The sequence below is a fragment of the Echinops telfairi genome, unplaced genomic scaffold, assembly GCF_000313985.2.
Source record: "Echinops telfairi isolate 266 unplaced genomic scaffold, ASM31398v2 ScPeMD7_14;HRSCAF=57, whole genome shotgun sequence".
Taxonomy (NCBI): Eukaryota; Metazoa; Chordata; class Mammalia; order Afrosoricida; family Tenrecidae; genus Echinops; species Echinops telfairi.
Genome location: NW_022103911.1, coordinates 956,573 through 974,013, shown reverse-complemented (window position 1 = coordinate 974,013; position 17,441 = coordinate 956,573). Strand labels below are relative to the sequence as shown.

The window sequence follows — 17,441 nt, the reverse complement described above, 5'->3', positions numbered from 1 at the left end:
AGGGAGACGACCAAGTCAGGGTAGAGTATAGCACTGAAGAAACACACAACCTTCCACTAGTTCTTAAATGTTTCTGCCCTCCCATTTTCATGACTCCAATTCTATCTTACAAAAAGCCCTTTTTGTAGAGCATGTTTCTTTTTGTCTCCTGATCCCTTAATACACTGCAGATGCTCAAAAATCAACAAGCCAATAAACATGGTTTGACTGCAGAGTGTTGGTAGTACAAGAGCTGACAATAAGGTTGGTGGTTCAATCCACTCCATGGTTCCTCAAAGAAAAGGCTTAAAACCTTCCCCAAAGTCAGTCATTAAAACCCCATGGAGCACATTTCCACCCTGAAACACAAGGAATTGCCTGGAGTCCGAATCAACTCAAAGAAAATAAATATTCAGGTCACACACACAAATTTCCGTTACAATTTAAAAAATAAGGATGGACTCCTTTTCTATCCTTGAGTTGCTCATCTATTGGCTGGAGAAAGAGAAGCCTCTTATAGAACCTTCACTCAGGAAACAACACGCTCAGGTGAGCATCGCCATCTTGTGTCCAAAAAGTGTAACTGCGACAACAAATTTGTCAAACATGGGGGGGGTGGGGGGTGGGGGGAGTATAAAATCTAAGGTCCATTTTTCCAAATCTCCTCTAGTAAATCTGTCGGTGAAATATTGAATACAAGTTTACACCAGAGGTTCTCAACCTGTGGGTCGCGACCCCTTTTTTGGGGTGGGGGGCGTTTCTAACCACCCTTTCACAGGGGTTGCCCGATTCATAACAGTAGCAAAATTACAGTAATGAAGTAGCAAAGAAAATAATTTTGTGGTCGGGGGGTGGTCCACCACATGATGAACTGTATTAAAGGGTTGCAGCATTAGGACAGTTGTGAACCACTGATTTACACTGTTAATGGTTTGTGATTATAATACTTTAAAATGTAATTTATTTCAAATTAAGTTGTAGAAATCTTCAAGAAAGGAACTAAGTTTTATTTTATTAAATGCTTACCATACTTTTACCACCCCATCCAAACACAAGCACAAATATATATTACACACACACACACACACAATATACACAATGCCAAGCAATGTGTCACTTCATTATTGTTCATACCCTACATACACTTTAATAGTGATCACTAAGTAGCCCTTCTATCGATGCTTTTAAAATATTCACTGCTGCACATTATGCAGTACAATTCACTGAATGGATTTCCACTGGGTTGCAGTGAGTTGGGACCGACTCGGTAGCCTCAGTTTTGTTCTCAGTCGGGTTTCAGAGAAGGTGTATCTTTACAAGAGCAAATAGGCCCTCTTGCTCACTCAGAGCAGCTGGTTGGTGTCTAGGGGCATTAACAGTACTATAGAAGAAACTCTTCAACATTTAAAATTGACTTTAATTTAACTGTATAATTAGACATTCCTGTTATAATTTTAAATTATTTATACATTCATGGCAGATTTTTAAAAGCTAATAGTTAAAATGAACCAAACTATTGCAAGATGATCAAACATCTGTGAAGGAAGAAAATATGCAGTTCAACAAGTTTTCCTTTTTCAAAGTAATAAATTTTAAGCAAAAAAGTCAAGGTGTTCTTCAACTGTCAACTAAGATTTTTATTACACAACAGCAGCCTTAAGGCTGATTTATGGCTTTCCCCTTCTCTGACACTCACAGTAAAAAAGAAGAGCTATTTTTGCACACCTGGGTAACATTCACTTGCTTTAGAAGTTGTTGATAACAAGGAGCTTTTCAATGACTGAAAAGTCTGAGTATATTGCTAGCAGAGGCTTAAAGAAAAAAGCCAGAAACTCCTGTTGGTAAACATTTATTTCATCAATAGCATTATTTTATGTAGCACTTGGAATCTCTATGACTATTTATGTCACAAAATAAGAGAATTATAGAATTGAATAATACATTGGGATTATATAGTCCACTTTGACAGGTATGGAAACAGGACTGGAGATACTACAGAATTACAAGGAATCCATCATTTGTTAGGAACAGAGTCAGAATCTGAAACCTAGACTTCTGCATTTCTATTTGTTTGCCACAATTCATTCATTGTTTATTTCTAACTATTTGAGGGCATTCTATTATGTTATACCTAGGACATTTTGGTCTATCATTGCCATCTGCTACATGTCAATCTCAGTTTCCTTTAGACTCATTTAATCAAATTTTAGAAAATTTCAGTGGCTCATTTATGAACAGACATAACCAGAAGCAAATAACTTAAAAAGACAGACCAGCAGCCAGAAACGTTCTGTAAAACATATGACAAATAAGGTCATAAAGTTAACTATTACTGCTATAGTTCAAAAGTCATCATAGACAATACATAAACAAATGCAAATGACTGTATCTCAGTAAAACCTGATTTATGAGGACGGAAATGTGAATTGCACGATTACCATATTACAATTTGTAGATCATAGGATGTCTAAGAAACAGGTATTGAGCCGCATGAAGTTCATAGGCCATTGTTTGCTGATCCATAAGACAGTCTTGAACATCTACATAAAATATGATTTACAGATGCTCACAACCTAACCACTCTTCTCTCATTCTCCCACTGCCACCCCATCTTCCAAAGCTGAAATTCTAAGTTATTGCCACAGGAATTTAGTAAAATATAGTAGATATACTTAGAGCTTTAAAAAAAGCAAACAAAAGCCCAGAAACCAAAAATAAAGCCAACTGTGAGAGCCCAGTAAGAGGTGGGAAAGCCTCCTAGGTCTGATCACCCGCAGCTCACCTTGGGCTAGTCTGGATTGACTAGACAAACAAATCCAGAGACAAGCATGAGTGTATAAGAAAGAGCTTTATATCAAGAGTAATTGCATATTAAGAAAACATTCCAGCCCAGTCCAGATCAAGTCCTTAAGTCTGATATTAGCCCATATGTCCAATACCAGTTTATAATTCCTCTTTAGACTCACGCAACACATGCAATGCCAATGAATGCAGGAAGATCACAGGCCAGTGGGCAGGTCTTGTGGATCCATTGGCAGGGGAAGTATCTCAGCGCTGGCAGGAGTCTCCTCATGGCTCCTCCAGCTCCAGGCCTCTGGCTCCATCAGCAGAGCTCCATGTGGCTTATCAGCAGGAATGTCTCACAGGAAGACAAGCAGGGAGTATATCTGGTTTCCAATGAGCTAGTTGTCTCCTTCACACCTCCAAATGAGGTCATCAAGATGCAACCTGATTGATAGGCTAGACTCCACCCCTTCACAAGTTGATAGATTATGTAACTGCCACACTTTCTAACCACCCAAGACACTCCAACATAAATTTTGAAAAAGAGTAACATCCTCTCGATACTTTGGGAAAATACAATGTTATTATCACTTATACTTTTAGTGTTTATTGCGTAGAATAGTCTGTTTTTTAAAATTCTGATTTAGCTGAGAAAAAGGTAGATGGAGAGAGACTTAAAACTAGAAGGGTGGAGGAAGGAAGTCATCCATAAATATATCTGAAGGCTTTTCTTTCTTTTTGTTTTTTCCTGGAGTCTTTTCTTATACATACATTTTTGAAACACAGTGCACTTGAAAATTGGGAGCCATGTATATTTAGCTTCTTATTTGCTGACATTTCTAAATAATGTTAACTAAATTTATTCCATGTTACAAAAGTAGCCATAAAACCAATTTGAATTTGTAATACATACAACATACAAATGTTTTGTCTTATTTTACCAACCCCACATAATTACATTTCCAGAGAAAGCTAGCTGGAAAATTAATGCCAGTTTATCATCTTATGAGTTAAAACATTACAAAGTTAAAAAATAATTTTAAATATAAACCACTTAAATATCAATACAACTTCTAAAATTTCTCCTAATTTAATGATTTATTAGAAGAAAAACATGTTTATAGGCTGGGGATAATGGCTATTATTGAGAGTGAGAGCTATATTATACTAGGCACCATTATTAGAAGTACCGAAAATAAAATCAAACTATTTTTAAGTCTGTTTAACATTGGGGAGGATAAAAAGATAGGATTTCTTCCTTAAGATTCAACGCAATGCATGAAATGGCATGGGTTGGCACTACATTCTTCTAAGGAGGTCAACATAAACAACAATCTAAAAAAGGTCAATGTAAGCTCCAAGTGCTTTAGAATTTAATCACTATGTGGGGATCAATTAGAAATTAGTTGCTTGTTGTTCTAATGCAGGGGTCCTCAAACTACAGCCCGCGGGCCACATGTGGCTGGCCGAGGACATTTATCCGGCTCGCTGGGTGTTTTTGTCCCATTTGTTTTTCAATTCAAAATAAGATATGTGCAGTGTGCATAAGAATTTGTTCATAGTTTTGTTTTTTTTAAAAAACTATGGTCTGGCCCTCCAACGGGTCTGAGGGACAGTGAACTGGTCCCCTGTTTTAAAAGTTTGAGGACCTCTGGTCTAATGTCTCCTGACCATCATCAATCTAAAGACATATCTGCTAGACATCACTAAATCTCATTAATCTTTATCAATCCTATCAAATCTTGGGCACTTGAGGATGCAACTTCTCTCACCTACAAGTGCAAGGAGGTAAAGACTTCTGGATACTATGAGAGACCACGAGCAATTACTTCACTCAGCCTACTGTGCTACATTCACAGTTAAGGTGTGTGACAGGCAAATATAACGTAGCAGGAAGTAGAATAATGTGATTCTAAAACTGTATTATCCACATATACTTTGCTGAATCCAGAGTCTCCAAGAAAGTGCTGCTTTACTCTCCTCAGACTACATAAAATTTTATCAAAGTAGATACTGACTATGCAAAACATATGGGTAGCATAATATCAGTATCATTTTCTGACAGTCCAAGAATTCTCCACATTCTAAATTAACAATGTATTCATATACAAAGTCATCATGACATGCATGTTGTGGGTTAATGAACAATACACGATAAAGTACGTTGGCTAGGTTTTAAGGACAAGCTTCTGATTAACTGTACCTAAATTGGATTAAATATGTATTTCTTGGAAACTAGAAAATTCCATTTTTTTTTTTTTTTTTAGGATTTAGGTTGAAAACCAAAATCTTTACTTTTTTTAATATTCTCTTCCAACTATAATTTTCCCCAGACAACACAGGTGGTGAACATGAAGCCCACTCATTTCATAACAGGAAGTTTTAAAAATTGTCTGACAATAGTTTTGTTTCTATCAAATTCAGGACGCATTTTTGAACATCATGTTCTAATTACACATGTGTTGAAACTTTTTTTATAATTCTACTCAACAACGCACAAATAATGCTTGATAATCATTCCATAGAGAAGAAAATCTAGACAGAAGAAAGGACTGTGACACAGTATAGATCGTCTGAGGAGCTCTAATAGCACAAGAAAAATTTCCATGTTCCATATAAATACAGAATTTAAAGTGAAAGAAAAACCTACCAAACGATTTTACAAAAATATTAAATCAGATTTAATTTTGCAAAAATACATAGTATGTGTGGAATATCTAGACCAAGATCAACTAACTTCTATATTGTACTTGAAAGCACAGTACAGCATTTGATGATCTAGAATACATTATGATTATATAAAATCTTAAAAACTATCTGACAATATTCAAAGTAAGTTTGTTTTATTTAAGTAATTTTTCATCTACTGCAGATTAAATGATTAATTATTAGTTTTTGATGTGTAAATTATCACATTTGGAGCTAATAAGAACAAACTTTAGCATCTTATTGGCAAACACTCTTTTATCTTAACCTAAAAGCACTCAACCAAAAATTATTGCTGTTGTTTACAGGTACCTTCAAATAGGTTCCAACTTACAGCGATCCCTATATACAACAAAACAAAACACTGCACAACCCTACACCATCCTCCTAACTAGGGTTATGTTTGAGGTCATTATTGGAGCCACTCTAACGTTAAACATCTCCTTTAGGGTCTTCCTCTTTTTCACTGACCTTTACTTTACCAAGCATTAAGTCCTTGTCCATGGACTAGTCCCTCCTGATAACAGATCCAAAGTATGCCAGATGGAAGTCTTGCCATCCTCACCTCTAAGGATCATAATGGCTGTACTTCTTTCAAGACTGATTTATTTATCCTTCTGACAACCGATGGTACTCTCAAAATATTTTGCCAACACCACAACTCACATGCATCAGTTCTTCTCCATCCTTCTTTAATTGCTATCTAGATTTTCCAAGCATATAAGGCTACTGAAAATACTATGTCTTGGGTCTGGTTGACCTTATCCCTCAAAGGTACACTGGAACTCTTTAACACTCTAAAGAGGTCTTGTGCAGCATGTCCCCACAGGCAATCCTTCATTTAGTTTCTTGACTGCTGCTTCCATGAGTTGACTATGGATCCAGAAAGATGATTTCCTTAACAACTACAACCTTCTCTCAATATTCGCTATTGCTCCAGCTGCAAAGATTTTTGTTTTCTTATGGAGTTATAATTCATCATGAACCCTGCAATCTTTGATCTTCACCAGTAAGTGCTTCATGTCCACCTTGCTTTCAGCAAGCAAGGTTGTGTCACCTGCATATTGCAGGTCATTAAGGAGTCTTCTCCCATGCTAATCCCACTTTGTTCTTTATATGATCCGGCTTCTAGGTCAATATGGACAGCATTTAATTGAACAAGTAGGTTGAAAGGATACAATCTTTTCCTGATGTTTATACCTTCCTCTGCTAGAAGGAGCTGCTGCATTTTTGGTCTATGCTCAGTTTTGCAAGAGCACAATACAGTGTTCTGGTATTCCTATTCTTCACAATGTTCTATCCAGAGTTTATTATAATCCAGACACAAATACATATTCAGGAAAATATAAGTAAACAGCTTTTTGCTATTGGCGGCCTTAATACAATGATATGCCTTAAAGCCATGATTCATCTCCAGCCACCACTGATATCCCTCATTCCACATCCTCTTCTGAATCCAACTTGAATTTCTGGTAGATCCCTGTCAAAGCACTGTTGCAGCCATTTTTAAATTATCTTCAACAAAACTTTACGTGCATGTGATATTAGTGATATTGTTAGTTGTTGTTAGGTTCCAATTCAAAGCAAGCCTATGGGGTAAGCACCATCTCATAACTGTTCCTATCCCCAAATCCATTGTTGACGCCACTGTGCCAATCCATCTCAGTGGGTGCCTTCCACTTGATTAGGCATAATGTCCTTCTCTAGAGAAAGGTCTCTTGTGACAATGTGTATAAAGCATGTCCGATGAAAGAGCACTCGGGCTGTATGTCTTCCCAAACAGATCTGTCTGTCCTTTAGTAGTCCATGGTACTTTCAATATCCTTTGCCAACACAATTGAAAGCATCAATTGTTCTTCGGTTTCCCTTATTCAATGTCTAACTTTCACGTGCATATATATCAGGCAATGGAAAAGACCACGGCTTGGGTCACCCTCACCTTAGTCCTCAAAGTAACATCCTTGCTTTTCAATACTCTAGAGAGGTCTTGTGTAGCAGATTTACTTGATCTTTTGACTGATGCTTCCATGAGCACTGACTGTGGATCCAAGCAAGACAAAGTCCTTGACATCATCAGTCTGTTCTCCATTTATCATGATGTTACCGATGGGTCCATTTGTGAGGCTATTGGTCTTCCAAATCCATACCGACAGCTGAAATCCTTGATTTTCATCAGCAAGTGCTTCAAACCTCCTCACTTTCACCAAGAAATGTTGTGTTAGATTAATGCTGTAGATTAATAAGCCTTCTTGTGTTCCTGATGCCACATTCTTCTTCACAAAGTTAACGTCTCTGATGATTCCTTCAGCATATGGCTTGAATAAGTATGGTGAGAGAACACAGTAGTGACCTACACCTTTCCTGATTTTAAACCATGCAGTATTCCCTTGTTCTGTTCGCAAAACTGCCTCGATCCATGTACAAGTTCTGTAAGAGCACAATGAAATGTTTTGGAATTCCCATTCTTCTCAACATTATCCACAGTTTATTATGGTCCCTACAATCCAATTCCCGTGAATAGTCAATAAAACACAAGTAAACATCTATCTGGTATTCTCTGCTTTCAGTCATGATCCGCCTGACGACAGCAGTGACACCCCTTCCCTAGTTCCATGTCCTCTTCTGAATCCAGTCAGAACCTATGGCAGTTCACTGTCAACTATTGCAACTGTTGTTGAACGATACTTAGCAAAATTTTACTTGCATCTGATATTAATGATATTGTTCTAAAGTATGAAAATTCTATGGGGTCACCTTTCTTTGGAATGGGCACAAATAAGGACCTCTTCTAGTCAGCTGGTCAAGTAGCTGTCTTCCAAGTTTCTTGCCAGAGATTAATGAGTTCTCCTAGCACCAAATGAGTTTTCTGAAACATTTCAACCGGTATTCTGTCAACTCCTGGTGTCTTATTTTGGCTAATGACTTCAGTGCAGCTTGAACTTGAAAATACTATCAATATTTCATCATATGCTGCCTCTTGATAACATTGAACATAATTCTTTTTGGTATAGTGACTTTATTCCATCTTCTTTTGATACATCATATCAATACATCATTCAATATTCTGTATATAATATCAATATTGCAACTCAAAGCTTGAGTTTTTCATCAGTCTTTTGCCTTGCTAAATATTGAGTGTATTCTTCCCTTTTGCTTTACTGCACCACGGGAGTCCACAGTCTCATCTTTCTCCTCAGGAATGGCAGGTGGTTTCAAACTGCTGCTCCTGCAGTTAGCATATGAACCCATAGGACTTTGCTCACTTCATATATTCTGTCTTCTCTCCCAGCCTTTTGAAGTTTTCTTTTCAGCACTTTTACTGCATCAATTCCTTCACTTGCTTTAGTTACTCTATGCTCAAGAGTAAGTTCTAGAATCTCTTCTGATATCCACTTTGGCCTTTTTGGTGACCATAGGTGACCTTGATGATATTTGAAATACTGGTGGCATAGCTTCCAGCTTCTCATATCACGGTAAGACACAAGCCAGCACAGTACAACAAACTGACCGACTGGTGGTTGATCTAAAAACTAACAGCTTAAAAAGCTGGATTTCTATTTTTCAGAAGTAATCTAAGTATATATGTTTGTAGTTCTTAGGAGTTGGGCTATGATCCACACAGTCAGCAGTTTGAAACCACCCACAGCTTCAAGGGAGAGAGATTGGACTTTTTATTCTCATAAAAAAGTTATAGTCTGGGGAACCATAGAGGGTCAATATAAGTCAGCATTGACTCGATAGCAGTGAGTTTGGCCTTTGGTTTGGAAAATCTTTTAATAACATTTTCCCATGAACTTTGTGAAGCTTGCACATAGATATAAATACACAAGCATACATATATATATATATACACAGTAACTTAACATCTGTTTTGCTCCCCTAATGACCATTTTACGTATTAAAAAAACTATATGCTGAAAGGAAGTTTATTATTTCATACATTTAATATTTATATGAAAATAATAAAAGAGGTATACTGAGCTAGATTACGCTATGTAGGTTTTAAAATACTAATGAAAATATAAAGAATACATGACATAAACCAATAAAGCTATTAGTTAAGATATCTCCATATTGCCTCTTAATTGACATCCTCATTTGAAATAGTCTTTCTTAACTGAGCATCATCGGCTGTGTTATTTATCCACAAACATCTTTTCACTGTAGGCATAGGATCCCATTTCTTTAGAGAAAGGCCAATTAAACAGCCATCATTATGTTTGACATATTAGAAACAGATGGCTCCTCTTCTCTAAAAGCAGTATATTCATCTTTGAAAAATCCTTTCCCACTTCCGCTGAACTTAGAGTGTGTTCTAACAGTATTTTTAGCCTTTTGAATACTTTCAGGAACTGCACAATTCACTCATATCTCAGGGGGATTCGGGGCTTACTTTTCCTCTTTATGTCCTATGTTTATTTACTGAAGTAACAAAAGTAAGGTTTGGAAACTGTATTTTATCAAAAGTATAACAAGTTTTGTGTAATGAATAAATATTACAAGTATAGTTCTGTTTACTTTTCTATACCTATGGACAGAATGACATTACTAGAGGCCTAGAAATGCTGTTGCGCAGATGAATGCTACAAAAGAGCAAGGAATGTAAATTCTGTAATGTCCACACTGGGCTCAGCTGGGTTCTCTTTAGAGAGAACCCCGTGTATTAGTCTAGGTACTTTGGAGAAACAAATCCACAGCAACTCATGTATAAGAGAGAGTTTTATGCAAAGAAAATGTGCATCACGAAAACATCCCAACCCAATGCTGCCCAAGCCCACAAGTCCAACATTAACCCATTAACCCAACACCAGTCCACAAAGTCCTCCACCTCACAAAACAGAGGCAATGATGCCGACTGCAGGAGGAAAGCTGAGTCCGTGAACGTGTAAGCATCTCAGCACTGGCAAGGGTCTCCACACGGCTGCTCCAGCACCCAGGGCTGCATCGGGATAGATCCATGCGGCTTCTCCTTGGGGATGTCTTGTAGGAAGTCCATCTTGCAAGCTGAAGCAGGGAACTGCTAAGGCAGCTGCACCCGATGCAACCATCACAAAACAAGAGACCCGAGAACTAGAAAGGCGAGGCTTCACCACCCATTTATCCCTCTGCCTTTCAACCAGCCCCACATGTGATTATCGGCCAGGCTGGCACAATTAACTAACTCACCCCGATTACAAGCACCATTTTATCAATAAGTTCACTGAACTAAAAAAAAATTAAGGTATCAGGTCTGTTGAACTGGTGTGAACCTGCTGAATCCCACCCTTTAGTTACACACACACACACACACGCACACACATTTGTAGATGCTTTTCTCTGGACAAAGTTTCTTGAAAAAAAAAAGCTTAATTAGGCAAGTTGTTAGCAGGTTTGAATATGTGTATTTAAAAATATTTTGACAATTAGGTTTTGTTTGTTTGTTTTTAATGACAATTAGGTTTTTAAAACCAATATTTTATAAAGGATAGAGAAAATGCCTAAAATTTGGGCAACATATTCTGTAAAAATTTCTTAAACTGTAGTGTTGAACATTGTCAGTTATGAGTTACTATGAACGGACCATACAACCTGTCTTCTACAGACCCTTATTATTATTATTATTTTTTTATTATGAGTGATCTTTATTTGATTATCTGCGTAGGCGCTTTCTCTCCCCACATGCTGACAAGCTCCAAGAAGGCAGGGACTAGGTCTGATTGCTGGATGTCCAAGATCAGCCCAGGGCCTGACCCTTACAGACCTTTATTATAAGGCAGTAAACAACCTGAAATAAAAGAAGAACTACTTCCATCCTTCTTTAGTCACCCAAGTCTAAGCATTTTGTAAAATATCGAAGATGTCCTCGGGCTAAAGTATTCTAAAGAAAATGGAAATCACTTGTCAGTAACTTTGTGCTTTTAAATTTATTCTATATGATCTTTATAAAATTAATTAGACCCAAAGCCTTAGAGTGCTTAAGAATAATGTCTAATCTTTACATTTATCTTATAAACTTCTCTAGGCTTTTTGTTCCTGGTATCAATGAGAACTAGGCTACATTGCAACTTAATGAGGAACACAGCAGTTGGGAGTCCATTTAGATTTTACAGAAAAAATAGTAAGCAAAACATTACAAGTTAACAATTCTATTATCTCAAATATCAGGCTTTCAATGTGTTTTGTCTAAAAAGAATGTGGGGAAAAACTTATTCTAGTGATATCATGAGCGTAAGGGGATAGTGGGGGTGTGCAGAGAGGAAAGGAGAGAAAGGGGGAACCCATTGCAAGGTTGGATATATAGCCCACCCCCCAAGCGGACGAATAACAGGAATATGGGTGAAGGGAGACAACAGACAGTGTAAGCCACAAAATAACAACAATAATATATAAATGATCAAGGATTCACAAGGGTAAGGGGATAGGGGAGGGAAGGGAAAAAAGAGGAGCTGATATCAAGGGCTCAAGTGGAAAGAAAATGTTGGGGAAATGTTGATAGCAACATATGTACAAGTGTGCTTAACACAACTGAATGATAGACTGTTATAAGATTTGTTAAGAGTTCCCCAATAAGATGATTAAAAATAAAAGAGTGGGGAAAAGTGAGTTTAAATTCATATATATATATATATATATATACACACACACATATATATGTACAAGTGAAAGAAATAGTATTTGGACAAAGTAAGGCAAAGAAAGCTATTTAAGATGAGATCGATTCCTGAGAGTAAGGGCATTTCTAAGAAACTGGACTACAGTCAATAATATGACAGGCAAAGATAAATTGGTCTCAGTGTAAAAACTTGTCCTTTGTTGACAGCAGAGGAGGTAAGGGTGAGAGTGAATGACGAGCACAGTGGTAGGCAGAATTCTAGGGTAGCTCCCTAGTTCCTGTCCTCTGCTGGACACATTCTCTAGATGCTACTATGAAGGACTTCTGTGGATGTAATTAAAGTTCTGAATGTGCTGACTACGAGATATTTCCCTCAGTGGGCCTACCCTGACCAGGTGAGCATTTCAAAAGGACTGGGTTGTTTTTTTTTTTTTTTTCCGAAGACGTTTGTAAACAGCAGTTTGTGCTCAACTACCATCTGAAAGGTTAGTGGTTCTGGGCCTACCAATGGTGCCACTGGAAGAGAACTCCTGGCGCCCTACTGCAAGAAAGATTATAAGCAAGAAACCTAGGAAACAGTGCTGTTATGTAAATCATAGGGTCTCCAGAAATTATAACCAATTCTTTAACACTAGGCTTCGTTTTTTCCAGAGAAAGGAGATTTTTCAAGTGAAGGACATTTGAAGCATGAAAGGAATGAAATAGGACAGAGTCGACTGCTACCTTTGAAGACAGAAGAGGATGACAACGAATGTAGGCGGCCTCTAGGAAGTGAGCGTGGCTCTCATCTGACAGCCAATAAGGAAATATGGGTTCGGCGTTATAACTATGAAGAAGAAGATTCTGCCACAAGTACACAGCTTAGAGGAAGAATACACATTGAACACACAGTCCATCTGATACCACGTGTTTAGTGCTAACCAAAAGAAAGGCACTATTTTATGTTCGGGAGTAGATTTTTAATCTCCACGTAAATTCTGGAGAAGTTTTTATATATACTAATATAAGTTGGGTACTTCTAAAATTAGTGAACTTTATTCAACTAGGCCCTGAGAAAGAACATAACAGTAATAGCTTGACATAGCTTATTTTTAACCTATACAACTTAATATTATGTCCTAACCAAAGTAACATAAAATAGAACCCACTGTCATTTCTGTTCTAATTACCTTGTAAGCAACTGTTAGGCTATGACTTCTAGAATGCTCCTGCTGGTAACTTGGTCTAATTAGTACTAAATAGTCAGACATTTACCTTAAACATTTGGACAAAAGTATTGATAATTTATCAAGAACCCTAAGTTGAAAGCAACAAAAAGAAATCTGAGAATTTCAATTCTCTAGAGAAATAGGCTGAGTTTGATGAAACAACAGAGGAAAGCAAATCGACAATTACAAAACATTTTATACTGAACAAAAGAAATATACACAGGCAAACTTTTTTTACTTTATTCTTCCCATGTCCTTTAGTTTAAGAGCCTTTAGCATCCTCTAAATGAAAAGTTTGAGTAGAAAGCAAGCTGACACAATAAAATGACCCAGTTCTTGGCTTTACAACATTCCCAAGAGCACCACAATATCTTCTTTCTTACCTTGTCTATCCTATCTGGACGATTCGTAGCTGCCAAAATGGTCACATCCTTTAGCTGTTCAATCCCATCCATTTCCGTCAGGAGCTGAGCCAAAACACGGTCTGCTACATTCCCAGCACCTGAAGAACTAATTTTTTAAACATATGGTTTGAAAATCTGTTTGCCTAAGAACAAGATAAGTTGTTTTAAAATATACATTTCAATTTCTGGAATTCATTGCTAAATTATCATATCAAAGTCAAAAGCCTCCTCCAAATTATTTGTTTTAAATCATTTCTTCTTCCCATATACTGCTGTTAATCATTTTCTCTCATATAAAATGCTTTATGAGTATGAGATATAAAAGCTCTAGGAAGCAAGATGTAAGATGATTTCACATGGTTCATCAAATACAAAAAGAATTATGTAATTTAATAAATATTTACATTCTACTAGTATATAGATCAAAATTTGGAATAAAAAAACTGAATGAGCTACAAACCCTTTACATGTGAAGCTTCCAAACTTCAAAACAAACAAACAAACTCAGAGTCACAGAGTACATTCTGACCCACAGCAACTCTATGTGCCAGGGTAGAATTGCCTCAGTGGGCTACCAAGAGTGTAGCTCTTGATGGGAGTATAAAGCAGTCTCCCTCAGAGTAGCTGGTGGTTTTGAACTGCTGACCGTGGGGTTTGCGATTGAATGCAAATCATTATTCCATCAGGGCTCCTTAAAACGAACATATGTGAAATCAAATACACAACTTTAACAAACAAAGCATTTCTGATGTTATTTAATATTTGTAATTAAGACTTTTATAAGAAAATCAGCACGTAGATATTCATCAATATCATTATTTCACATTTTCCTAGAAATAGAGTCATTATCGTCCTTTTATTCATGTCAATTAAAATATCACAAGTGAACACACTACACGTTAATTTAATCTCTTTTCCTTTGTCCACACACAAAAACTAAAATAACAATTTTAATTTATAAGTAGTGACCTTAACAGATGCTACAAACCAAACAACAAAAACCTGTTGTTATATAATCAGGACCTCCCAGAATAACAATTCTTATTAGTAAAAGCATGTGGGTATTTACTGCGATTGATTGAGACTTGAGAACTATATCATACTAACCAAGGTGGATAATTAAACCATGAAACAGCATTGTTCGCATTTTAAATATACATAAATTTAGTCAAGAGGTACCTTGTAGTAATCAGGTCAACTTAAAGATACATCAAAGTGTAGGAGTGGAGTTGAGCCTTTCAATTAGATCACAGCATGATGGGGACTCCGTGTGGGCATGGCTTTCTCATCAAGAGGGCCCTGGGAACCTCCCTTTCTCTCTCTGCCTTCACTCTTCTTTGTGGCTGACCCTGGTGGCAGGCTGAGCCCTGGAGATGTGTCCACCACCAGTGGATCCACAAAACTGCACTCACACCCACTGGCCTGTGATATTCCTCCATTCTGCATCATTGAATGTGGCTGCATGAGTCTGAAGAGGGACCTATGGACTCAGGAACTTGAGTTGGATTGAGCTGGTACATTTTCTCAATATATAATTACTTCTTGATGTAAAGCTCTTTCTTATACATGAGTGTCACTGAATTTGTTTCTCTAGTCAACAAATTTTCTGTTTCTCTGGCCTGCCAAATACCTGGAGGTGAGAAGCGCGGGGAAAGAGGATGAAAGAGTCACACACCTAACTTTTGCTCTAACACCTGTGACAGAGCAAGAGTACATTATCACAATCATCAGATAATATATTTAACATAGGGTAATTAAGTTCTCCATATAAAAAACAGTTCTCTAAATGAACAAAAACATAACCAAAAAAGACATCAACTTCAGAAACTTGAAATCATATAGCCACAGGATACAGCTACAAGTGTCATATTACATGCAGACTCATAGCGACCTTGCAAGATAAGGTAGACCTGCCCCTGTGGATTTCTGAACCTGTAATTCTTTATGGGATAGAAAGCCTTGACCAACACCCATTGGGTAATATGGACACTTAATAAATATTTGTTCATTTTCTGCTTAGGGTTGTGAATTGTGTGACATCTTTTAAAATGCCTCAGTAAATGCAGGTTCTTTACTGCTATACAAATCCTGGTAAAAGTCTCACCTCCAAAGATTGACTAGCTATTATTGATAAACAAGTAACATTTTTATGCACAAATGTAGAACCACTCAGATCTGTGTTTTATTTAACCTTCATTAAAGGTTTTTTCAATTTTGGCAGAACCACCTGAGTTTTCTGATGTCTCTGTCTTTTCAAGACTCAAAAGAGATTTATCTTGTTCAGAACTTTTTTGGTAATTCAACGAATGACTGTTCATTGCCAGTTATAATCAAGATAAGGTGGTAGGTGCAAAGAGCAGTAAATCAGGCTCACAGATGTGATCAGTCACAATCTTGCAGAATAACCATTCAACTGTCACCCTATTCAAATCCAAATACCTTACCTAGTTCTCTCCTGTTTTTCACTGAATCCTCCAACCCATTGCCTTGTTCCTTTTCCTGTATTACTGTATCATTAATGTAATCTCAGGAAACATTGTTTTATCTTATGGATGATGCATATTCAGGGTAATTATTCATGGGTTGCTTCATAAGTTACAAGCAAAGCATTACCCACTTTTTTCTATACTATGCATTGAAAGACTTATAGTAAATGGCCTTATAAAATACAATGTCAATGACCACACACATTTTATGATTCCATTTATAATAAAAGTCCAAAAGAGACAAATTCATAGGGACAAAAAGTATGAGCGGTTTCCATGGGACAAGCTGAAGAGGGGGAGTGGGTATAATGTTTCTTTTCATAGTGATTGAAATGTTCTGGAATTAGAATAGTGATGACAGTTGTAAAACAATGAATATACTAAAACATCACTAAATTTTAAACTTTAAAATGTTGATAGGAAAGAGCAATAAAGATACGAGGGGTCTTAAAAAGTTGATGGAAAAATGCACAGAAATGATAATGCAATTGGGTTAGTTTGGGTTGACTAAGGAAACAAATTCAGAGAAGACACTCATGTGTTTAAGAGAGAGCTTTATATCAAAGATCAATTGCATAAGAAAACATCCCAGCCCAGTCCAGATCAAGTCCATAAGTCCGGTATTAGCCCATATGTCCAAGGATAGTTGATAAAATCTTCTTTAGACTCACTCAACAAATGCAATGATGCTGAATGCAGGGAGATCACAGGCCAGTGGGTGGAAAGTCTTGTGGATCCAGTGGTAGTGGAAGCATCTCAGCGCTGGCAGGAGTCTCCAAGTGGCTCCTCCAGTTCCAGGGCTCTGTCTGCCATCAGCATAGCTCCATGTGGGTTGTCAACAGGAATGTCTCGCAGGGAGACAGAGAGAGTGTCTGGCCTCCAGTGAACTATTTATCTCCTTCACACCTCCAAATGAGATAACCAAGCTGCAACCTGATTGATAGGTAGGTTTATTGTACCAACCTGGCCAATGAACACATGTGGGGCTAATTGAAGGGCAGAGAAATAAATGGCTCGGCAAGCCTTGTCGTTCTTGTCTTGCTCTTTGATGTTCGGCCCAGTGTGCTGCTGCCTTACCTTGTTTTTTGCCTGAATTTGCAAACTATACTACCTTTGGGACACCTAACCCATGGACTGTGTCACTGTAGTTTGAGGTTCCTGCTTTGCCATGCTACTGGAGTATACATTGCTTGAGTTGGGGACTGTCGGACCCTGTCATCTGGCTGACTGTTGGTGACATGCCTTGCTGTTTGCTGCCTGTGGCCAAATAACCTGAATTACT

The 17,441-nt window shown here is 37.4% G+C and overlaps 1 protein-coding gene and 1 pseudogene across 1 annotated transcript in view; one reads left to right on the top strand and one right to left on the bottom strand.

Moving 5' to 3' along the window:
- Positions 1-12,975, top strand: part of LOC123521373 — a 22,265-nt pseudogene extending 9,290 nt beyond the window's left edge.
- Positions 1-17,441, bottom strand: part of SPATA5 (spermatogenesis associated 5) — a 329,712-nt gene that overhangs the window by 198,908 nt on the left and 113,363 nt on the right. Inside the window, exon 14 of the mRNA XM_030884790.2 lies at positions 13,653-13,779. Within this exon, the coding sequence (XP_030740650.1) occupies positions 13,653-13,779 (127 nt within the window). The remainder of the gene's footprint in view (positions 1-13,652; positions 13,780-17,441) is intronic.